This window comes from Archocentrus centrarchus, chromosome 21, assembly GCF_007364275.1.
Source record: "Archocentrus centrarchus isolate MPI-CPG fArcCen1 chromosome 21, fArcCen1, whole genome shotgun sequence".
Classification (NCBI taxonomy): Eukaryota; Metazoa; Chordata; class Actinopteri; order Cichliformes; family Cichlidae; genus Archocentrus; species Archocentrus centrarchus.
The window spans coordinates 14577988-14603640 of NC_044366.1; the positions used below are offsets into that span (position 1 = coordinate 14577988).

General features: G+C 39.3%; 2 protein-coding genes across 3 annotated transcripts; one reads left to right on the forward strand and one right to left on the reverse strand.

Moving 5' to 3' along the window:
• Nucleotides 1–822: 822 nt before the first annotated feature.
• On the forward strand, nt 823–16917 carry bin1a (bridging integrator 1a). Of its 2 annotated transcripts, XM_030757933.1 has the most exons (19): nt 823–1119; nt 1913–1993; nt 2142–2196; nt 2307–2401; nt 3140–3235; nt 3560–3670; nt 3838–3930; nt 4333–4418; nt 4559–4634; nt 5089–5144; nt 5699–5743; nt 6847–6916; nt 7383–7505; nt 9657–9677; nt 12200–12589; nt 13129–13212; nt 13980–14063; nt 14148–14249; nt 14342–16917. In XM_030757933.1, exons 1-19 carry the CDS (start codon nt 1033–1035, stop codon nt 14441–14443), a joined length of 1857 nt encoding a protein of 618 aa, XP_030613793.1. In that variant the 5' UTR covers nt 823–1032; the 3' UTR covers nt 14444–16917. The 2 variants fall into 2 exon arrangements, with proteins under 2 accessions (XP_030613793.1, XP_030613794.1); XM_030757934.1 differs by lacking the exon at nt 12200–12589.
• Nucleotides 16918–17814: 897 nt separating this feature from the next.
• LOC115800536 (indian hedgehog B protein-like) lies at nt 17815–25332 on the reverse strand. The gene is made up of 4 exons (XM_030757964.1): nt 24533–25332; nt 23277–23434; nt 22819–22922; nt 17815–20125 (listed from the first exon to the last, which is right to left on the reverse strand). Exons 1-4 carry the CDS (start codon nt 24839–24841, stop codon nt 19404–19406), a joined length of 1293 nt encoding a protein of 430 aa, XP_030613824.1. The 5' UTR covers nt 24842–25332; the 3' UTR covers nt 17815–19403.
• Nucleotides 25333–25653: the final 321 nt, after the last annotated feature.

Sequence of the window (25653 nt, forward strand, 5' to 3'; positions counted from 1 at the left end):
CCTTTCATTTTGTTCCGCTGCCTGTGAGCTCCTTCAGCACCAAAATAGTGTCAGTTCAGAACCTCGGAGAGCTCCCATCCAGAACCAACCACCTGTCTAATTAAAGGGTTGTAGTTTCTGATCGGTCCTTTGCTTTGTTTTTTAAAGCAAAATATTAAATTGGATATTTTTAATTATATGTGCAAGACCTAAAAAAAAAAGTTTGCCAACTAATATTTTGTTCAGATAATTCTAAATACATCAAAATCATCACTTTAAGCAGCCTGGTCTTTTTGAAGGAGGCTACATTTGCAAAGTGTCAGCCCTTTGCCTTGACTTTGGCAGCGAATGGTCAAAAACAGATACCTTAGCGTGAAAGACCTTGTTTTCAGTGGTCTTGAAATACGGTGCAGATATATGCAGCGTGGTGATAGTGCCCCCTCCCGGAGAGAAGTCAGCATCGTGTCTCACACAGGAGGGGGTGAGTTTTGAAGCATTAATACCACGCATGCTTGAAGGCATACCAATTGTTTATTACCACTGTTTGCAGCGAGTTATGGAAGTTCTGCTGGATGCTTATTTGTTGCAAAGTCAAGACAATAACTTCAGGTCAGGTACTGAAGTCAAATTGTAGATAAAATTAAATTACAAACGTTTTCAAAGAACTCTTCCGACGGTCGCTTCCAGAGGCTTGTCAGAGGTTATTTTTATTATCTATTTTTATTGTCCACATGGGGAAATTAAAATTTCCCCATGTGGACGCGCAGCATCTGTGCCTTTAAGATCATCTCTCACAGCATCCACCTCCTCCTCCTCCTCTTCTGTCAGGGACGCGCACACAGCAGTGCAATATTAGAGAACACAACATAGCTTTCTGCACTCACACATTTTCCCGTAGATACATCATAAAAATCACATAACTACATCTGCCCTCGTTGTTTCTCAACTGGACATTGATGCATTTGCCTCAACGGTAACCGTAGCGGTCCCTCCGATCGTTATTGCTGTTATTTCCTTCCTATTCCGCATCCAAAGACTGATCTACGCTACAAGATGGCTGAGCTGAATTTAGGGAAGGGGCTCACTGCGGGGAAAGTGGCCAGTAACGTGCAGAAAAAACTAACCAGAGCGCAGGAAAAGGTAAGCGCTTCTCCATTCCACGTTACTGAATGGCAAATTATATTTCTGGCCTTCCCTCCACGAAACAGTAGTGCCGCATCCTCCACTGAGGCGCAGTGTCGCATCACGACATCATAATAATAAGCATAGAGGATGCTGTATTTAAGGAAGAGAATATCCACTTCAAGTAGGCTACATTCTTACTTCAAACGCTGTCATACAGCTGACACGTACTGCAGTCAGATATAGTGTGGGCCCACTCATAATCTAGCCTGATGTGTCTTTTATTTTAAGGCCTATATCTAAACTGGCAAATGAATGATTGTTACTCATATTCTGACAGCAGCAGCATCTCTTACATTCTGATAGGCCAATGTTAAACAGCCATGCTGCAATATGTGGACTATAGGTGCTAGAGGAGGCCCAGGACTACGCGTCCAAACACCTGCACGCTGTGCGCTAAATAAATGGGAGGGGGCGCCATTTGTCCGTATCAATATACCATATATCTCACTGTAAGGCTAAAGATAGACAGAAAGCAGATAATGGTACCTCGTAACATGGATATTATGCCTGTGTGAATGTTACTGAAGGAGGAAATAAGATTGTGCATATAGATTTTGGTCATGTGTGCCATTGATACAAAAAGGTGTGTTGCTATTCTGCATTTTCACTTCATGTTCTACTCTGCTTTCGCAGCCAGCTCATTTTCTTATTCATGCAAAGAAATTATATTGATTTTTAATGCTGAAACGGAAAACTAGCAGTAGAATGGTCTTGTGTCTGATGTTTTCAATCATTATTTGTGTGACAGGTTCTGCAGAAACTTGGCAAAGCAGATGAGACCAAAGATGTTGCTTTTGAGGAGGGAGTAATCAATTTCAACAAACAATATGTGAGACTGCATTTAAGTTTATTAAAAATGTCCAAGATATTAACAACAGTATGGCCTAAAAAAGTAGCTTGCATTCAGTCTGAAGCAGTAGTATATAAAACTTGTTTGTGTCTTTTGAGGAGGCTCATATTTAGTGTTTCATCCTCAGGCTGAAGGCAGCAAACTGCAGAAGGACCTAAGAGCATACCTCGAGGCTGTGAAAGGTGAAACTCATCCACACAAGTCCATCCAGACATACACACCTACACATACACAATAACTGGTGTACAAATACACACTTACACTAATGTAGCGCATGTGTGTTTTTCCTTAGCCATGCATGAGTCCTCCAAGAACCTTCAGGCATGTCTAGCTGACATGTATGAGCCAGACTGGTATGCCAAGAACGAAGTGGATTCCATTGTGGAGGTGAGAAGCACTTTTTACTAATGTCGTTAAAAGCCAAATGTCAGCATGTGTGAGTTTGTCAAGGACACAAGCCACCCAGATTAAGTGAGTGCATGTGTTTAGACATCCTAAAATCCTGTATAAGTGTTATATTTTCCTTCCCTGTGAGTATGTGTGAGTCCACTTAGCGCTGAATGTTACAAGTTTCATCATTGTAAGGTGAAGGGTCTCTGCAAACAAATCTGTTGTGCCTGCACAGATCTTCGCAGACCCTGTGCTACAAATAATATCAACTACAGACAACTAAGTCCCACAAGCTGACTAGAAAATAATATAAGAACAACAAATCTTCAAACATATCTCAGCTGTCCATGTTTGCTAGCAAGTTTATTCCCATAACCTTAAAAAAAGTGTGCTGCTGCAGGCTTTATACTATGTTGTAGGTTATAAAACAGAACCATGTCTGGTAAGACATGTTGCAGAGATCTTTAAAATGTCCTCTAATTGTATTACGTTTATTCTTGAAGTCATTTTCGACTAGCCGCAAGAAATCATGGCAATTAGCTAAAAGGCTTTCACTTTAGTGAGTCAAAATTGTACAACAGAGCTCCTGGAACAAGCTGCAAAGTAACAGAGAAATATATATCCACATAACATGCTAGTGCAATGAAATGCACTGTGCAGGCCATTTGCCTCATATAATGTTTAAGAGTCGGTCTTGTGACTGTGTGTCGTTCTGTACATTCTTTCATCCTGCAGGACTGTGATGTTCTTTGGACTGATTATCACCAGAAGCTGATTGATCATGCTCTCATCTCCATGGATACTTATCTGGGCCAGTTCCCTGATATTAAAGTAAGCTATGGGGTCGTGACTGCAACAAAAATTATTAGTGTTAAATGTTGAGTGCCAGCCGGGCTCCCTTTTACATGTAGCAGCAACAATTGCTACTGTAGCAATCATTGACCATCTATGTTTTAACTGAATTTAATAAAAAAATCTAAAAAAAAAAGATTGCTGCAGAATTAAAGATGCAAAGTCTGTAATCAAATGTGTCTAAATGGATGGACCAAATGCTTAAAGTATATTCATTCACATTGTTACATTAAAGCTAATGCAGAAAAGCCTATTTTGCAAATGCAAATGAGAATAATGAAATACTTTTTTTCTTTTGTTCAGGCTCGTATAGCGAAGAGGGACAGAAAGCTGGTAGATTACGACAGCGCAAGGCATAATTATGCTGTGACACACAAAACCAAGAAAAAGGATGGGGGCATTAAAATTACCAAGGTGAAACAAATACACTGCAGTTCTCTTCAAATATTGCTAAAAGCTGTTTGTAATCACACAGGAGCAAAATTCAACAATTGTGTTTTTTTTTTATGATTATTATTCATTTATGTGTATCAACAATGAAATTTAGCAGGACCTATGAATTGATTTCTTTTTTCTCCTAGCCCTCATCTTTGTTGGAAAGAGCCACTCCAGGGTGGGCTCAGGGTATCCTGTCTGCACACAATGTTGCCCAAAGCAGTCTTTCCAGGAGCCAGGTATTTTATTGGTATCATATTGGCAAATAAATTATTTTATTATAAGGACTGTTCTGATAACCCAGCAGTAAAACATAGGTTACATAACAAAGAGGTCTTCAGCTAGTCTTGAGAAGGCTTTCTCTGTCCTCTCTGCTGACAGTCTAATGAAAGCAATTGAAAATGAGAACATCAAAACTACAAATCATATTAGGCACAATCAGTGGTGGAGGAAATGTTGCACACACACACACACACACACACACACACACACACACACACACACACACACACACACACACACACACACACACACACACACACGTATAATGTACTTAATTCATTAACAGAACATCAAACAGACACTTGGAACCACACCCTAATTCATTGTACCAACATACTCTGTGTGCGCATTTATTTCAGGCTGAGGAGGAGTTGGAAAGGGCCCAGAAGGTGTTTGAGGAGATTAATGTTGACTTGCAAGAAGAGTTACCTTCACTTTGGAACAGGTATGTATATGTGTATCTGATTTTCCTCCATGGATAAGTACATTTTACTTAGCTTTGTGCTACATTTATTCTCACAGGATCTTAACCTAAGTCAACCCGTTAATGCAGTCGGTGCTTTCTCTCTTCTCTGGCTTTTCCAGTCGTGTTGGGTTTTATGTCAGCACCTTCCAGAGTCTGGCTGGTTTTGAAGAGAAGTTTCACAAAGAAATGAGCCGTGTATGACTCTTCTATAAACCTCTAGCAGTGCTGGATTTAGATAAAGACCAGACCAGACAAGAGAAATGGACGCAGTATATCAGATAACAGTTTATGCCCGACAAGGCTATTGACTACGTCAGCAGGGTCTGCAGCTGAATATAAAATCAAATTTTTCTAGTTTTGAAATCAAGTGCAAAGTCTGTTTTAGTGTGCTTTGTTTCTTTTTATCCCTGAAAGAGAAAAGTAAGACATTTTTAACTGATTGCTGACAGATTATTCATCTATTGTTTTTTGTGAGGTTTTAAGTCTGTTTGGACTTGATGATGGAAACAAGCTGTAGCAAACACACTTGCGAGTACATGGATAATAGGAAGTCGTAACAATAGTATAAATTACAAGTCACAGGTGGATGATATAAAGATATTGTTGCTCTAATTGCTGCATCTTACTCCCCGTCTTTCCATCTCTACAGTTGGATCAAGATTTGTATGATATCCTGGAGAAACTGGAGGGAACAGACACGAGCAGGTTAGTGAGCAACTGGGTATACATGTTTATATTCTTTTTATATAACAAGTTTTGCTTTGGAAGAGATTTGTGGTATTAAATAGATATAATTTTATTTTTCATTTTAATAAAAATGTATTTAGATAAAAATCCAGTGCCTCAGGTTTTCACAGTTTCCAGTCTACCTGAAACTGCTGCTTGTATAATATCCTGGCATGGATCAGAGATTGCTGAGCCTCATAAACTTGTTGGCCTTTGGGAGCAGAATAAATATATGGTGTGTTATATGCCCATGTCCTTCTAGGCATGTCCTTAGAACAGATTCCAAACATATGAACTTTTTTAAAAGCACAAAATCATTGTGTTTGATGAAGGTACTGAGGTGTGTTAACTTAAAATAGTTCTAAAAGTTAACTGATTTATGTTGAAGCGTGATCTCTCTGTTGCATCACTATTTTTTCCTGAAAAATGTGAAAGTCATAGATTATTACACCGCATATCAAAAACAGCAACAGGTAAACAAAATGGCATACATTAACCTAGAGCCACCCCTGAAACCCCCACCCCCCTTTCAGCAGCACAGGTATCCACGGCACCTCGTCGTCAGGAGCAAACAGGAGGTAACTGGAAGCAGCTGCGGGTAACAATGATGAAACAACTCTTGTCTGTTTGTCTAACTGACCTGTCTGTTGAGCTAGCATATATGTTAGTCAGTCTACAGACTTGAGAGTTTTCAGGGGAACGAGAGCTTGGTTTGTACAAGTTCACAGATGTATCTTTTGAAAGTTGTGTGCTCAGAGCTGCAGATACGCAAGATTTGAGCAGACCTGTGTGTCCTAAATGCTGCACCAGGCAAGACTGTTACATAACAATAGAGCAACAAGGTGTTTCACCTCTCACATTATGCTGTTTTTCACCTTGAGGTAGGAGGTGAATTTTCAGTTGGTCCTCCTTTAGTCAGTAATGTTCCATCTTTTGAAGTGAAGTAAAATTCAAGAAACTGACAATGGAAGATTAGAATGACTAAATTGTAGATGTGTGGATGTAAATATGTGTTGTCCTTTTAAGATTCATGAGTAAACACACATCGGTTGTGCTGGAGTGTTACATTGCCCCGGCCTTTCTCTGTGATAATATGAGTCAGCATATGTATTCGGAGATAAAATAAGCCTGGAGCTTGTGGGGGACCCTGGAGTTCTGGAGCTCCAGAATTGTTGTCTCTCCCTGATTGATAGACACCAGATTTGGTGATGTGCTTGACATTTCAAAACTTACCTCTCACTGCCATCTGAAGCCACTAGTGTACAAAATTTCCTGTTGCAGCTTTAAGTTAAGTTTAATGGCCAAAGCCATTAAATAGCTACAGATCTGGGGCAGCTTTTATCCACTTTAGAGCATCTGCCCTGTAAGAGCAGTCTATCACCGCTCGCTTATGAGGATTTACTGGAGGCACAAACTAAAGCATGCTTGCATGGGAGGCGAGGACTACAGTGAAAGGAGACTCACTTTTTTTGCATGACTGCCTTTATAACACCACCTACTGCTTGGAATCTTACAGAGCATGCTTTGTAACCCTCCTTACGTTCATATGTTTTAGCATTTAGATGCTTCTTTAACCTTTTCTCTCATATTGTTTGTCATCTTAATTGCTTTCGCTGTAATTTGTGTTTTCTTTTCTTGCCCCTCTTCTTCTTTTCCCTCTCTCTCTCTCTTGTTTGCTCAGTGGTAAAGAGGCATCTAATCACACTCTCAGGCCAGGAGGACCACCCCCAATCCCTAAATCCCCATCCAAGGTAGACAAACAGTGTCTCACACACACTGAAGTTTTCTCTTTGTTCAGAACACACAGGAGGACAGTTTAGTGTTTTAATTTCTGCATTCTGTTGCACATGCAAACCATAGATATGGATGTTCCTAAGAATTGGAATTGTGGTGTTTCTTTTTTTTTTCTTTTTGGCAAAATTGAAATTACATAAATGTCTAGAAAAGGTTAATTTATTATCTATCAAGTATGTCCAAATACTTGATGAGGCTACACAGGGAAAGCTTTGTGAGTCTGCCTTAGAACTTATTTATATTGATCTACCTGGAATATTCTAACACTTAAGGCATGCACTTACAGATGGAGGAATACAAAATGTAATTGTCACATTCAGATAAAATTAAACTTCATAATACAAAATTTGTATTCAGAGCAGTGAAGTTACATTGATTTGTCTAGTTGCAGAAGTTCATTACTGCCTTTTTTCTGTATTCTAGCTCAAACCAGCAGTGCCTCCTCCACCTAAGGTGACACCATCTAAAGAGCTAAAAACAGAGAATATCATCAACCTTTTTGATGCTGCAGCTACTCCTGATATCAGCGTCACCTCCCCTACAGAGGTCAGTGATCAGCTGCTGTCAGTGAACTGTGAAAAAAAACCTTTAGCTTTCTCTGTTTCTGCGCAGGTCAGAACAATTATTTAGTCCCACTTCTGACCTGGCACTCCTTTAATTTCTCCTATTCTATTCTATTCTATTCTATTCTATTCTATTCTATTCTATTCTATTCTATTCTATTCTGTCCTTACCCTTCCTCCCACTGTTGTGCCCAATTAGCCAATGAGTCCTCCTGTTCCTGTTGTTATCAGTTTGACAGTCCTGCAGTGAGCAACCTGTTGGACATGGACCTGGATTCTTTCAGTGCAGCAACCAGTGTTTCCACGGCCACACAGGTGGATGATTCATGGCATGAAGATAAAAATCCTAGAGAGCCTCTTTTACAATATGCCAATCTTCACAAGAGATTTTAGGTTCTATTCAGACAGAATTTAAGTTCATTTCATGATATTTAATTGCAAATGAGCAGAACTGTTCCAGGTAAAGAACGAATGATCAAATATCAAATGAAGGTTTAGCCAACAACATCTGCAATTGCCAGTATGGTTGGTTGACTTTAAATATGTTGAAATAAGCTTGATAAGTCTCAATAGAAAATGAAATCACTTGGTAAGCTTGGCATAGTTTGGGGTGTTGCCTGCTCTGCTTCTTTCCAAAATACCAAATGAGAGATAGATGAAGGCATGATGATCTGTAGAGACCAACCTCTAGTGAACACTTCTTCCTGCTTTAGCACTATCCACAGATCACTCACGGCATGAACTGCAGACTACGGCCCTGCTTTGCTCTTCTTTCTTGAACCTCAAGACTGTACAAATCTTGATGTACGTTTCAATAACCTAAAAGTTCCTCATGTTACTGGGAATGTGCTTTTATTGTTTCAAATCCTTAAAGTGTCTATTTTTGTTTGGCCTATACTCTGCACGGATAATGAACCAAGTTACTACATGCTAGCAGGAAACTTGCAATGACAGACCCATATATTTCAAATTCCCCCACTCTGAATCTCAGTATATAAAGCTTTTTAATCCCTTTCAGTTTATTGTTTTGGTTTTAAAGCATGCATATTGTTTCAGACTCAACTTCTGTCCTATAACAAACAGCAGATAGTCAGAGTTAGTTTGTGAAAAATTTAAACATCCAGCATGCCGACAGATAATTCTTTTCTCAAAAATAGCTGATGAGCAAATATTCAATTCAGTTCAGCAGTGCCAAATCACACCAACTGTCACTTCAAATGAGAGATTAAAATCTTTCAAGGCACTTTATATTGTATACTGTGAGGTAAAGACCCTACAATATTAGAGAAAAAACCCCAACAATCCAATAACCCCCTATGAGCAAGCACTTGGTGACACAGTGGGGAAAAAAAAAATCTCCCTTTTAATTGTCCATAAGTATTTGGACAATGACACATCCTTAATTATAAGGATTTTTTCATCCAAGTATTCAAAAAAAATCCCTATTGTTAAAATTGTGTTAGTTTGTCCAGTTACTTTTGTAACTTACTTACTTACAGCAAAATTACAGAAATTGTGACTTTTCCCAAATAATTGTTGACCTAACTGGATTACCCAGTGCTCCTGCTGTGCATTATGACCTTGTTGTGCAGGCTGCCAAACCTCAGGTAAAATTAAATAACTTCAAAATTTGTTTATGTGTCCATTCTGCATATCACCTTCAACGTGCCTGGCAAAATTAATTACTTTTCCATATGGCAAGGATTTTGAAAGATACTTAAAATACTGTCCTCGGATCCAAGTGATATTATTTTTGCATTTGTTCAGAGAATAAAAAAAAAAAATTAAAAAATAAACTTTTTTTTTTAATATTTTTATTTTTTATGACTAATTGCACAATTAAATAATGTACTAACATGCTCATTTACATTTTTTTTTTCCATTTTCATATCCTGCATTCAAACTGTGTAGGTAACCAACATGCAGAATAACCATTTAACAGAATCTACCTCTTCAGACATACATCACTTAATACTTCACCAAGTAGTGCTTGTACTGTTGTTCTGCTGGACATCTATTGCTATGGGCTTGTGGGTTTTGAGCATGGGATGTGTCTTACTGAATGTAACAGGCGAAAGCAACAACACTAAAGAATTCTGCTCTTCTTATCTGTTACTTCCTTTGTTTTCCACAGCCTGCAAACTGGGACTCATGGGTAAGCCTTGCAAACTCATGCTAAAAATGTGCTACAATAATTAGCAAAGTATGTAGCTATTGTTATGCTCATCATCGTCATCAATACTTGTTTTTATTTTTTTTTAATTTGTATTCATAGTAACCATCAATTTAATAGCAGCCATACCTATGTAACCATTACAAAAGCCCCGATCCTATTATGCCTTTATGGCTTGTCTGTTTAGCAAGCTTTTCAATGTATTGATCTCTTTCATTTGTCTGTCCCAAATCTGTTTGTGCATTGTCTTTGTGTCTGCAGTGCTTGATGTGATAGACACTGAAGATATTGTTGCACAGCACAAATAGAGCTTGGGAATAAGTTTGAGTCAATCCAGTTGCAAATTGATGTTCCACATGGTTATACATGAATCTATAAAAGTATTGTCTCATGTGCAATCCACTATTAAAGTCACTCTATTTCTTTGGCCTCTTTAAGAAACCAGTGACCTTTTTAAAAGAGCAAATGTGCCTAATTAGAGTAAATTCTAATATTATAAAATAATAAGAAGAAAAATTCTCTGTGGCTTGAAATAATTTGTAACTGAATTAACTTCCGTCCTTTCTGTTTCTCCTCACATGCTGTACCCGTATGTCCACATGTTAAAGCGACAGAACATGTAGCCTTTACATGTTATTTCATGGTTCATGTGACATACAGGGATCTTTTGTGTTCTCAAAGTTGAGTGAAGTTGCTCGTGCTTGCTGTGGGTTGTGTTATACAAACAAGTCTGATAAACTAACAAGAACCACTGGGCAACTTCACAAAGCCGTTTCTCGTAGCTTGGCCTTCTGACCATTGAATAATGTTTTTGTTCATCCCTCTCGCTGTAAGAGAGATGTGTCTCAATAATCATGGAGTTTTGCTATATTCGAGGTTGAGGCAAAGCAGTGATGGCTCAGAAAGGAATGACACGTCTGCTCTTACAAAGCTTCCTTCCTCTTTCTCCATCTGAACATAGCTGTGGGATTAGAAACCATGCTTGCTAACTACACACAGAAGATCTGACATCTATCTTCTGATGGGAAAAAAAAGCTGACAGTTTTTATGTTTCTGCCTTCTACTGCCACCTTTCCTTACCTTCATCTGTCTTTTGATTTAATCTGAACCTTTTCTGTAACGGTTGATGCTGCCACATAAATCTTCATGGGTTTTATAATTATGATGGTGATTCTTATGAGTACTATATTCTGATCTCCCATGGTCCTGCTTCTGCTCATTTATTCTGAAGTCTTTTATTTTATCTTTAAATATTGTTGATTGTTTTAGATTATTTTAGAATAATACTTATCTCTGTTCAAATCCCTTAAAAGATCATTTTCATTTTGCAAGGGTTTTGGCCCCTTTATAACATTAATTACAACCCTGTTTCCAAAACAGTTGAAACTCAGTGTAAAATATTAATAAAACCAGAATACAATCACAAATCTTTTAAACCCTATATTTAATTTAAAAAGTACCTAATGGAAAAATCTCCATACATAAGGGACAATCCTGAAAACCAATATTGAATAGTCATGATGTTTTGGGCTCTCAAGTCATGCAGGGCTGCATGGGCTCAATAACACTTCTGAAAATCCTTGTCAGTGTTAAAGCAACATATAAAGAAGATCCTTCTCAGGGCCTAAACTTATTTAAGACAAAGGCAAATTATAAAACTGTCCTGTGAGCCGAGATTTCAAGATACTTAATTCTTTTTGGACAATGTGACATGCTGTGTCCATGACAGTTCAAAAGCCAGATTTTATAGTGGTGCATTAGTGTACAGTACATGGGTAACTTGCATATCTGTGAAGGTGCCATTAATGCTGAATGATATATGCAGGTTTTCGAGAAGTATATGCTGCCGTGCAGACAATGTCATATACAACTTGTTTATTTCACCAAGACAGTGCCAAGCCTCATTCTGCATTGATTATGTCAGCATGGCTGTGTAGTATGAGTACAGGTACAAAACTTGCTTGCTTGCTTGCAGTCCAAACCTATTGAGCAGCTAAAATCATTTATCAGGCAAGAATAGAAAACATTTTTCTTTGCAAAATACAGCATTTGGTACCACCAGCCCCCAACTGCTTACAGAGTGGTCTTTAAAGAAGAGGAGAAAAGTATTTTTCTTTGGAAACAGGGATGTATTTTGGCTAAACCAATATGGCCAGTATGAGATTTGTTAAAACTGGTTCAGGGCTAAAACATTCAAAATCACTTGTATGACCATTTAGTATTTAAACATTTTTGAACCCCATCCTTTCCCTCGGATAAATGCACCTCTTATAAACCCATTTAGTTCTGCTTTAAAAAAATTAAACCCCTTTCTACATCAAAAATACTTTACTTTTATCCTTAGTGGTATGTTGGTTGCATAAACTGGTCATACATCATATTTAGCTTTCTCTTATTTTGAATTCTTCTTGATCCCATTTAATTTATGAAGCCCTTAGAATACCCATAAGGTAAAATATCTCTTATGCCCTCTGACTCCTTAAAACCTGACCCTTACCCTTCAGCCTGAGGACAGTGGTGCCCAGGAAGAAGAGACCGCACAGCACTATGACCCTGTAGTTGCTGCTACAGAGGCCTGGGGGGATGATGGTTCGCAGCCCGTCCACTATGACCCCATCGCAGCTGCCACAGAGGGCTGGGGGGATGACGGAACCCAGCCAGTTCGCTATGACCCTTTGGCTGCAGCTCAGGAGGGATGGGGGGATGATGGAAGCCAGCCGGTTGATTATGACACTGTTGCTGAAGCCCAAGAGGGCTGGGGCGATGAGGGAAGCCAACCAGTCGCAGAGGTGCCTGCCACAGACAATGAAACACCTGCAGATGAGGCTCCAGCAGACACAGTTGAGGAGGAAGAACCCCCAGTTGCTGCTGTGTTGGATAATGAAGAGGGTCAGGTAACCAAGGAGAGAAAAAAATATAGAGATGCATCTGGATGAAAATGGTGGATGCATCGGCTCTTAAGAAAGAGGTTTAAGCATGGGGTACTGGAGAGAAAAACATAATGCCGAGATAAAGTGTGAATAAAAGGTGATCTTGGAGAAATCTTGACATGGAAAGATTTAGGATGCATCTGGACCTGAAGCACGGATGCATCAAAAGTGATGAAGAGGGCAAGATGAAAATAAATTGTTGAGGGAAAAGAATAGCAACATCTACTTCTCAATACATGCAGTTAATCACAGTCAGTGCTAATCACAAGTCCACACATATAGTATCCTGTGCAAAACTTTATGGCAGCTATGCAATAGTATTTAATCTTGCAGCTATCCAGCATGCCTGTATTAACCAGGACTTTGCTGTTTAGGCTTTTCAGCTTGTCTTTGTCTTGTGTTGTCTGTTGTCTGTTCTTTCTTTCATTCTTTGCCCCTCTTTAATCCTTTGTCTATCTCATCCTTTAACCTCACTCGTTATTTATCTTTCTATCTGCTGTCAGGGGGACTCTGCAGCTGCAGCAGCTGCACCCGCTGCACCGACTGCACCAGCTGAACCAGTAGTGGAAGAAGCAGCAGAAGTGGAGGTGAGTCCAACATGTAGCAACTGCTATAATTCACTTTTAACTGCATTTTTTAATGTAACAAAACAGAACCTTATTTTTCAGGATTTTATATTTATTATATTTACTATGGTTTGGATACTGTGGCACTAACAAAAAAGACAAAAGGCAAAACTAGAGGTGGCAGTGCTGAAGATGTTAAGAATTTCACTGGGAGTGACAGGATTAGAAATGAGCAAAAGGTAGCTCAGGTTGAGCGGTTTGGAAACAAAGTAAAAGAGGCATGTTTGAGATGGTTTGGACATGTGCAGAGGAGAAATAGTCAATATGGAACTGCCAAGAAAGAGGAAAACCACAGAGAATGTTCATGGACGTAGTGGAGGAGGACATCCAGAAAGTTGGTGTGGCAGAAGAGGATTCCATGAATAGGGGGAGATAGAGGCAGGCAATCCGCTGTGCTGACCCCTACAGGGACCAGCTGAAAAGGAGAAGTGATGCACACTGTAACCCTTATACTTGGCACTGTTTTGTCTTAGGTAACTAGATGTACTTTGTCTGCTAAAGAATCAACAGTACCATAAAAACAAGTGCATTCATACATCCTTCCAGCCTTCCACCATGTCAAATATTTTTATGAAGATTTTTTTTAGATTTTCTCTCTATTTACAAAGCACATATACAATTCTGTTTTCACATTTTCGTTTCAGTTTTTAATGGGCATTTGTGTGAAAGGTGAACCGTTGCTGTGTAAATAATTTATCTATAAATTCAGCATATTTTCTTCTGTCTAGACACCTGCAGTAGCAGCAGAATCAACAGAATCAACAGAAGTAGCAACAGAATCTCCAGACATGCCCCCTGGTTTTTTGTTCAAGGTAAATAAGGAGACCCTAAATTAGAAAACTTAAAAGTACCAAATGTATATGAAGATAACTCATGTTAGCATTTATATACATCAGGTCCAAGTGATGCACGATTATGCTGCCAACGACACGGATGAACTGGAGATGAAGGCTGGTGATGTGGTGCTAGTAGTCCCTTTTGACAACCCTGATGAACAGGTGTGCACACACATTAACAGCATACTCATGTGCTTTTGTGCCACAGACACACTGACTCTGTTATATGATTATTTGTGTGTTTGTCTGCTTAGGATGAAGGCTGGCTGATGGGACTAAAGCAGGACGACTGGCAGCAAAATAAAGAAAATGCCACTAAAGGAGTATTTCCTGAAAACTTTACCCAGAGGCTGTGAGGCTGCCTCTTACCTACAAGAGGACCGGACCTTAGTCCAGCGCCTTCGTTATGTCTCTCTTCCTCTTGCCCATATTCCTTCCCTTTCTTGCCCTGATACTGTATCTTTCCTAGGACTTTGGCCATAGAAGCAGAGCTGTCACAGCCCTGAATGAAATCATGCATTTCTAAGGTCTGCTACACTGTGCTAAAAGTGGATCTTTGGCATTTCTGTGGATTTCTGCCGACATTTACAAATTGCAGATGGAGCCATTTCATAGGTCCCACTTTTTGCAGTTTTTCTGTGCAATTACCTGATATTAGAGGAATTGATTAGAGACTCCAGGTCATATAGAATAGATGCAGGGATGGTTACCTCTGAAATGGTTGCATCTGAAATTGCATTAAAATCTGTTATTCTTGATCACGTGTCATAATGAGAAAGATGTCTGTTGGGATGTTTAAAGCTGGTAATGAGATATTAAGGAGAGTTTAAAATTACTGTGACAACGTCAGGTCTAGCAGAGTACCCCTTACACCCACATCAGCCTGAAAATAAGAGAGTGTAGGTACTACAAACCTGAGCAAAAAGTTAAAAACACACACTGAGTAGTCTTCACTTTAGTAGAAAAATTCACCAAGCAGAGTAATACTGAAAAAGTAGAACCAACTCCTAGCTGGCAACTTCACTTTCCTTCAAGCTTTGAACACACATGGTACTGAAGCCTAATCAGCCCAGCAGCAGATCTCTAAATAGTGCTAGCGTTTTAAGATTGGTGATCACACTCCGGATATGATGCCATTTGGACAAACCCCACTGAATAAAACCTAGCCTTCATCCCTATTTTAACTGTTTACTCATAGAAAATTGGCCCTTGGTTGTTGTATTAGTTTAGATTCTGTGGTGGTATAGGTATTACAAACCTGTTGTTAAAATCCAAATAAATGCATATGTTGTTAACTGGTCATCAGACAGCAGTCAAGTAAAAGAGGAATCCAAAATGATAATTTCGGATCTGGGAGTCTCATGGTATTAAGAAAGAAAAAAAAAAAAGTTTAACTTATTTTTGACTGTTGGCTTTTAATTCCTTGAAAATGTATGGAGTTTTGGGTGTGTTTTTTTCCTTATCAAGAGATTCCAAATATGCATTAGCCTGGCTTGTTAAAAGCTAGCCTACAAACTACAGAAACAAGATGCTGCTACTGGTAGTATAATAGTTTATAGATACGGTGACACCCTTATACTAATCAAATATTTAATAACTGAGCCAGCCTCATTAACTAAAAGAATAAATAAATGTGCCGAAAACAGTTCCCTCTGTTTGCAAAGAGACTATTTAACTCACATGCAGATGATTATGAATATGCACCAGAGCAACTTCTTTTATTTTTATATGCTGCCAAGCAATGATTACATATAGCCTAATGTAACTATGTCAACGGAATTGCCAATTGAGGATGTTATGGAGTGTTTTGTACTTCTGTAAGGTTTACTGCTCTCGACGTAGCCGCATAGGTAGTTAAAACTATCTCACATTCAGTCATTCATTCAGTCACTGAACAGAGTTTCATGATGTTATTATAACATGTAATAAGTCTGAGAGAAAATCTGTGTGTGTACGATTGTATGTGTGTGTTTATCAGTTGTTTGAGGATCATAAATCTTTATCTATAGGCTATTGTTATTGGATGATACCACCACCACAGCGTACCCGGGAGGGAGTTTTTCTGACTGGATGAAGGCAACTCAAATGTATTTGGGCCTTTTTTTCCACTGGCTGGTATTACGGTTCCAGGTGTTATTGTGCATTTGTTGTGTATAAGTGTAATTTTACCAAGCTGTGATGACAGATACATATTCTATAAAGACATTCATATTGTATGTGTGTTACTGTGTGCATGCTGACTTCCCATGTGTTGTTGTGTGAACACCCTTAATTTAAGACAGTGATACTTGGGTCACTTTTGAGGCAGTTGAAACAAGGTATTTTTTTTAATTTTTTTTATGTGTTTTGTTAATCTTTCTAAGATGGTGGTGTGGTGGGCAGTTACTGTGTGTTTTTCCACCATTCTCTTTCAGATAAATCCTGATTAGAACTGCTGGTTGCCCATCAGCCTTGCCTCAAAATGTTGCTAGGTATCGTGGTCCAAACAGAGTTAATTATGTGGAGACTTGTCACATAAAGATAAATTTCAAGCAACCAGACTCAATTGGACAGATTTTCTAATGGTTTTCAGTATTTTAACCACTTGAGAATTTTTTTTTATTCATGTATATTTAAAAAGCCTCATAGGTGAGAACAAGAACTTCACATTCAGGCTCAAACAATCACAATTTGTTTTTGAATTTTTTTTTATATAAATTGGTCATGTTTTACTTGGGTCTGGCTCTATATTTGTCTTCATGGACCAGTCTCCTGTGATGAGCTATGGGATATGAAAAAAGGACTGTCCTGTACCTAACTGACCAATATTAAACATAAAAGATAAAAATTATATATACTTTTCTGTGGTTCTTGTTTAGTAAATGTTTTATGTACTGTAGGAACCTACAGTACTAGAGCATCAAATTAGTTTTAGTGGTTGAATGTTATGTTTGAATCATTTCAGCAGGGTACACACCAGACAGGTCGCCAGTCTGTTACAGGGATCACAAAGAGAGACAGACAACCATTCACTCTCACTCTCACACCTACAGCCAATTCAGAATCACCAATTATCCTTACTCACCCATGTTTTTGGACTATGGGAGGAAACCCAAATACCCATAAAGACACCAGACTGAATTCAGGGTCTTCTTGTGAAGGAACAGTGCCAATCATCACACTACTGTGCTGCCTTCTTTATCTTCTCTGCAAATACTGAAGCCTCCAGCAGGGGGTGCTGTGTTGACTGACTAGTTTCCTATCCTGAAAAAAAGAAAAAACTTGCAGGCATCAAGAGGAGGAAAGAAGAGCTTTGCTGAGTGCTGCTGTCCTTGGTACTGAAACCAAACAGCAGCCCACCCTGTAACCACAGCTGTTCTTTATATTAAGTTATAGATGCATCACAAAGTGATCAGTAGGTTTGTCTGTGTTTTGTCTATCAATACATAATATGAAATCCTTTTGTTAGCTGGCATTGGATACTCTGAAAATATAAAGAGCATTTCTATCAGAACAAGCACAATCGCAGTAAGAGTTTACTTTATTACATAATCTACATCTTTGTGATTTTTGTACTGTATGACTTGATCTTTTTGGATTGTTTTGCTGTTATAAAAGCACAACAGATTTTGGTTTACAAACAAAAGAAAGTCTTTATGTTTCAAATACAAATTTTATGAACAGAGTTGCCAGAAATAATATTACATTTACATTTGTTTAAAAAATAGATCTTTAAATAGTCTCTCCAACAATAGCTTAATATACATATCTGACAAATCTTTGAGCAGTCATATAAAAGAATGCCTTCAATATTCTAGATCAACGACAACGTTTGAGTCTTCACAAAGCAACTCAACTGGGAGGGGCATGTGGACAGTATGAACTATATATTACATATCTATTAATTTCCATTCATCCATCTATCAAAAACATTAGACCTGCTTCCCATACTGTTAGTGTTAAAAGGCGGAAGACAAAAAAGACCATGCAAAGGAGAAGTATCAAATAAACGCCTATTAAACTCTTAAGAATAAAAATAAGTATTGTTTTTAATATGATGCATAGCTAGCTACTTAATACAGTAGTTGAATACAGCCTGAGTGCACTGATCTGAAAACTGAAAACCTGAAACAATGAAAAACCAATAAAACTGTTTTAAATTAAAACACCTGATAATCAACAAGAGGACGTATAAATGAACCACATAAATCCATTTAAGACAATCAAGGTGTAAAAGTGGATGGCAGAGACACGGCGGCCACTGTAGCACCGTTAATCAATCCTGAATCAGTAAGTTACAAATGTGAAGTAGAATTATACAGTATGTGTACAAATTGCAACACAAATACTGCATTCTCATATTCTTTTTCTGCCATTCAGTTTTTACAACAAAGCCCTTTTCAAATGTCAAGCAACAATGTAACACCAGAACATTGCAACATTGTAAATACATTTAATTTCATCATGTAAGTAATGAACTTAATAAACTGTCTAGTTAAATATTTTTTTGTAAATTATTTCTAATATATAGTGTAGGCTCTAAAAAGAAGAGTAGAAAAAAAAATCAGTGAATTTACTGCAGTGATGAGTCTAACAGTAAACTAAGTAAAGTCTATGACTTAACTGTATAAATACCTATGTACATATAAAGTTTCACATCTCACCTTATTCAGTCACTAATTTCTCATGTTTTCCTTCCTCTTCCTCCTCAGATATTTACTTCATGAGTTCAGCTTAAGCGTGAGACTAAAGAGGTTTCACAAAACTGTATTACTAAGCTTAAATGTTGGAAGATTGCAGCAAATACAGTACAAAAGAATGATAAAACCTGACAGTCTCACTTATCAGCCTATTATTTTAGTCATACTGTTTTTGATCTGTGGGGCACAAAAAGAAAGAGAAAAACGTGACCCTGTCCTCCTACAGTAAGTAAACTGGGGACAAGTGAAATATTTGAAATAGATCTTCCAAAGTACTTATGCTGAATTCCAGAATTCAGATGTTTTTTGTTTTTTTTTTTGTCATACCTAGTGTCTCCAGTCTTTTAAATTTTCTAAAATTAGAAAAAGTGGAAATACTATTTTTCCATATTTCTAGAACAAAGTCATCTTTCTCCTTTTCCCTATTTTCCATGATCAACAAAAGAACTTGTTTAAGTACAGCAAATACAGGCATGTGGAGTTATTACAAAATGTATTTACACTATAAAATCATTTGTCTTTGGTGGTCCCTCAGTTCATTTCTTCGGAAAAGAAAGATTGTTGTGCTTTGCGCTTTGGTGCTCCTGACTGCAGTTAACTGAAAGAAGACACCAGGTCTCTGTGCCTCTTATCTATGTCATTGTTCATCAGACCAGGGGTGGAAGTGTGCAGTATCCAGCAGCATTTTCCCCAGCCAGTGCAGAAGCCAAGGGTACCAGTGCAGCCCATCATTCTGTGCTTCTGATGGCCCAATCAGGCTGTAGAATAGTCTTAGTGGGGCCAGGGCCCAGTGGGACAAATGGTGACTGTCCACAGCAGCATAGCAAGATGCCAGCACACCGTTTACCACTAAAGACCCATGCTGGGTGAGTGGGGCATACAACCCAGTGCTCCTTCTCTCGTCCACAAATGTCACAACTGAAAGTTCTGCCTGTGACCCCACTTCCCCCACCGACGTAAAAACACACTGTCCTGGCTGGACCTCGCTGGCAAAAACTGTCCTCTGACCTACTCCCCATCTAGGCCTGCCTTCCCACATGGAACCCAATAATGGCTCTTCCTCTGGCTGATTCATCCCCACAGTGCAGTCTGTGACAAAGATCAGGTGAGCAGCTGTGAGAGTAATATTAAGTCCTGCATCAGTCCCAATAATATAAAAGATCTTTGTGGCATTGGGCTGGCGGTCCAGAAAGGATAAGACTGGGCTGTAGAGAAAAGGACCATGGCCATCTGCTGTTGAGGAAGCCAAGACACGATCACCAGGAAGAAGGTCACGCATCTGTTTAGTAGCCCCGCCTTCAAGGACAACCTGAGCATCACCAGGGAAACAACCACCGGTTTTCGCTGCCACAGAATGTTCTGTAGAATTGAAAAGGAAAAGACAGGATGATGTTATTTGGTTTATTTAGTCCAGTTTTAATTGTATTTTCTGCCAATGCAAGAACAAGACAAAGCATAAAGAGAGAGAAATGCTGGAGGGCCTCTCAGGAGAGGACAAGCACAGTGGCATTTGGCCTTCTACAGTGATTTCACATTTTTCTAGGTCACTGAGTATAAAGCAGGTAAGACTTTGACTTTGACTCTCGAAGAACTTTATCTCAGTGGATTAGTGGTGGATTGTTAACAGACATATACATTATGACTCAAAGTCAAGGTTCAAACTTGTTTCTTGTCTATCTACCTCTGGATCTCTCCTTGTGCTTAGAAGCTATGCACACACAGAACCACACATCAGAAAAAATAATGTTTTTATCAGCTTTTTAACAAGCCACTTAAGAGCTGACCACTGGATTTTAAACTATTGCTTGCCTTTACCTTGTGTAAGGAAAAGAAAGTGGATTATGAACTAATGAAATATGGTTTGTGTCCTTGTGAGCATGAAATGTTTACAATCAGTCAATCTAATTTGAAACCCATTGTATAGTTCCCAAAATCATTTTTTTCAAGTAAGTAAGTAAATAAAACTTTATTTATATAGCACCTCTCAAGGCAGCTGCCACGAAGTGCTTCACAACAGTAAAACACAGTACAAAGGAAAACTTTAAGCAAATGCAATATTAAAAAGATGAGTTAAAAGATGCCACCAAATCCACCGCTCTCAGGGAGACAGGAAGAGAATTCCACAGACGAGGGGAATACTTGGAGAAATGTGGATGTTTAAAAAAAATAAATAAAAAATCAGCACCCCTGGTGCTGTTGCTTGATATTTTTCATGTAGTGCTCTCTGTGACAGGAAAGAGTGTGCCACTTCACTTTGCTGTGGTATGTACATGTACTCCTATCTTTCTAAACCAGATTTTTCATGCTAAAAGTTAGCCGAGTATTATTAGAGAAAAATGCTTGTTGATAGTGTTTAATTTTTATTGGGGCTATTGCTAAAGTCCCACTGTTGCTGAGTATATCTGAGCTAGTTGGCCCTTTAAGACACAGTGAGAAGAGGTGGCAACAAGGGGTAGTCAGTAAGAGCTAATGGATAACCAGCTGATTGTATCACCACAGTCAGAGCACGACCTGGGGTCAGAGAGGCAGGAAAGTACACAGACTCTGGTTCTAGATATTGTTTGGATTACAGCAGAGTTTGTGTTTTAAACTGCGTCACATGCCCCACTCTCAGCAGTTCTGTACAGACTGAGACATCACAATGGGCTTGAAACTCAGCAAGGAACCTGCTGCTACTAATCCTATATAGTACGCAAAAAGTATGCAACTGGGAATAGAATAGAACAACTAATGAAGACAAAATAATTGTGAAATTTGAATTGAATCACTATAAATGTGTGTGCATGTGTGTTTGTGTGAGAAGGCTGTCTTAAGGCAGCCAAATATTTGTCCAAGGTGTGTGTGTCTGTAAGCCTGAAGGCTGCAGAAAAGGTGGGCTGTGACCGGGAAGTGATAAGACTCAGATAAGCGATCTCAGAGAAACCTACTGAAGGAAAAGCAATAGCAAAACAAAGACAGGGTTAATCATCTCACAGCCCAATAACCTCAGCAGACTGCTAGAATGTAGTTTGGCATCAAATACCTGGTGGTACCAGACATGGGTAAATAGATTTATTTAACATCTCAAAAGTTGGACTAGCTGGAGGTGGAATGCTTTAAACTATTGTCTGCATAAAGATGGTATCTGATAAAGTATGCATATCACAAAAACTCTAACTTAATATTATGAATCTATTGTAAAAATAGAAATTTTATTATTTAATTATCGTGTGGCAGCACAGTGGTACAGTAGTTAACAATGTTGCCTCACAGCAAGAAGTTCCTGGGATGGAATCCACCATCTGGTCGGGGCCTTTCTATGCGCAGTTTGCATGTTCTCCCTGTGTCTGTATAGGTTCACTCCAGGTACTCCAGCTTCCTCCCACAGTCCAAAGACATGCAGTTAGTGGGGTTAGGTTAATCGGTGATTCTAAATTGCCCATAGGTGTGAATGTGAGTGTGAATGGTTGTCTGTCTTTCTCTGTCCAGGGTGTACCCTGCCTCTTGCCCTATTGCAGCAGAGATAGGCTCCAGCCCTCCCTGCAGCCTTGAACTGGATAAGTGGAAGAAGATAGATGGAATTTAAATATCTTTAAATTTATCCACTATATACTTTTTAATGGTGTTTGACCAAAAATGTGCCGTCACATATGTAGCGTTAGCTACCAGACAATCCTGCATTGAATGCAAAAAAGCCCACGTACATCCGTTCCCATTCATTTAATCCACTCACTGTACACGTACAGCTAAATAGCCTAAAACCTTGATGACTAAAGATTTATATAATGACTACACAATGAGTATTATGACTAGCATGTAAGGCTGAATTGGGCAAAGAGCACAGGTGCACAACCTGCTTTGATTGGCTCCCAATAGGCCATACACTTAAGCACACACCCAGAGTGTTGATTTAGGCAATGAATGGGAAACTAAACCATTAGTGGCTCACCATCAAAGGGTCTAGTATCAGCCTCATTAGCAATAATAACAGCTGAACACAAATGCAAAAACACACAAAGAGACAATGGGATAATGCACACATACTATACACTGTGTGAGGTTCCATCGCTTACCTGACTTGACGCTACAGTGAATATGGGCTTTTGATTCATAATAGACCCAGTCAAATCCAGCTTCTACAGCCAAGCGAGCCAACATAGCATACTTATTTCTGTCCCTGTCAGGAGGACAAAAATATATAGTTAATTTCCAGTGTTATTCAGTCTGAATCACTGCACATGCTTCTCCAAAACCTTCACAGAAAAAGACCAGTTCTACATTGGCATTTATGTAGACAGGTTGTAATTTTATGAGAATTTTTTTCTCCCACATTTGGATTTCTAATGAAATATCTGAATTTGCTATCAGCAAAAAATGTGGTGGATTTGTTTACAATTGCTTGACTCATCACATTGCTGATAAGTTAACTGACAGTCTAGCTTGACTGTCACAGCTGATGCACTCCAAGCAGTTTAAATGTCACCTGGCCAATGTCTGGCCTATTCACGGCACATAATTTAGTCTAGCCTACCTGTCTGATGTGGTGATGTCAACAGCACGCCCCTCATAATGCAGTGAGTCTTCTGAATGATGACCATCCTCATCCCAGCCCTCTGTCACTCTCAGCTTCACACCTGGCCACATGTTCATCACAGAGATGGCCAGAGAGTTTAGCTTGTCTTTACACCGCTAAGAGAGATACAGACAAGGAGAAAAGTAAAAGCAGGCTGTTAGAAACATAAAGAAATCTGCTAGTCCCAATATCACTTATACTTGAGATGAAATGTGGACACTGTGAAACAAATTTGATGCAATGAGATGGAAGAATGTTGATTACAGTGATGTAACCAAATTAAATATATATATATATATATATATATATATATATATATATATATATATATATATATATATATATATATATATATGATTTTCAGTGTGGACAGTTCTGATGGGGCACTTAATCAGACTTTAGCTGGGAATAATAGATGGATCAAAGGTAGGATGGCAACAGCAGAGTCCAGTCAGACAATTAGAAGGAAAGCATGAGTGACTGAAAGAACAGTGATGACATCCAGGTGATGTTTTCAGCATTAGAGATATTTGCTCAAATTATTTGACATATTATCAATGTGGTTTATTTTAGCCCATCAATGAATGAATGGACGAATCAATGAATGAATTAGTGAATTTGTGTTTAAACCGCGCAACAATGTTCGGTAAAGGTTTGGCGTGCAGTGCGTAAAGGAACCACTGATCCTGTTTTTTACATTTCATATGGATGAAAGGCGCGTGCTTGTGGACCAAAGGAACATTGTGATATGAAACTACTACTGAAAATAGTATTTGATAGGATCAAATATCCTGGATGTATCCCAAGGGCGGTAATTTTACACACACCAAGGCCTATATCTAGGCAAGAAAACCGCACAGACTGGCGATGGCTGAGACCACTTGGTACGTGAGTAAAAAGAAACACTTCAAGTCAATAACATCTCAGTATGTCAGACAACAAAACGCAGTGGACCAAGAGTCAATTAAATCAATCGCTGCAGTTCAAACATTTAACCGACAAGAGATATTGAGCAGACAACTGAGTGCAACAGTGTAACTAATCTGGTCCTTGTGGTATGCTTGCAACAATCAGCTTCCAGCTGATTCTTTCTAAAAGTAAAAATAAAATAAAACAGCTTAAAGTGCAATACCAAGACTATTTAGGAACACTGGCCTATTTTTATGCATCATTGCAAGCGTACGTGTAGGCTACTCATTCATCCCCTTTCTCACCTGAGTCATGAGCCTGTCGGCGCCCGTGTCTTCCTCATCTTTAAATATTATGTCTGTATTGTAATTTGGCGTCAGTTCTTTAAAGCGCTCGGAGTTGCGTGTTATCTTGCCCTCTGGACGCCCGCTGGCTCCTAGGGTCTTCTCGGCGACGTTTGGGCTGAACTGCTTGTAGGCAAGCGGGATGAGCTTTTTCGGGAGCCGCCTTTTGCCGTACCCCCTCCCCGGCCCGCAGCCCTCCGAGGCAGGTGCGAGGAGGAGGAGGACCAAGGCACACAGAGAGGCGGTGAGAAGGAGGAAGGAGATCCGCATCGCCCCGGGGGGAGGGAGGACTCTCCCGGGGGAGAGAGGTGTCTTCAGTACCTCCGCGGTTTAGCAACCGACTCCATCGTCCGTGACAGTCGCAAATCCACGTCCGAAAAATTCGGATAAAAGAAGATCAGCACCTCGGCTGCACGGGGTACCATTGGGATACCAAAAAGTTTCTAGCCTTTCCAGAACATCGAGCCTATACTGAGAAACTTCGCTCCCACCGCCTTACAGAATCAACAGTAAGTGTGCAGGCTGTAAAGTCCGTGCATTTAAACAAACAGGTTCAAAGTCGATTTGGTGGGTGAGAGAGTTAAAGAGAGAGAGCGGTTACTGATATCCAAGTTGCAGTGTTGTGGTTTCTCCCCCCTCTTTCTTTTGCTCTGGGAAACTGTCATAACATCAGCCACTTTTGCTTGCTCTTTGGTTGGTGCCCTCTCTGGATTGAAGGCTTTTCCTCTCCATATGCGGCCGGCGTGCAACAAGCTGCAGCTTTCCAGTTGAATTGAAGGGATTTGAGTGATCCAAAACGATCTGTTGCCACTTCAGACCGCACCCTGCCAGTCCTGCCCTCCTCTCTCTCCTTTGCTCCCTCTGTTCCTATACTCTGCCACCCACCCCGCCCCTCTTGGGCACAGGGCGCACTGGAGAGTCCTGTCCACACTCTGCTGGCAGACAGGCAAGCAGCAAACACAAGCTTTGCCCTTTATTGCTGCCACTTCACATTTCCAGTTGTTGTCTATGTCTTTCTATGCCCTTGACAGCTCTGGACTCTGACAACCCCGTTTTTTGTTTTACATTGTAAACAACAATCA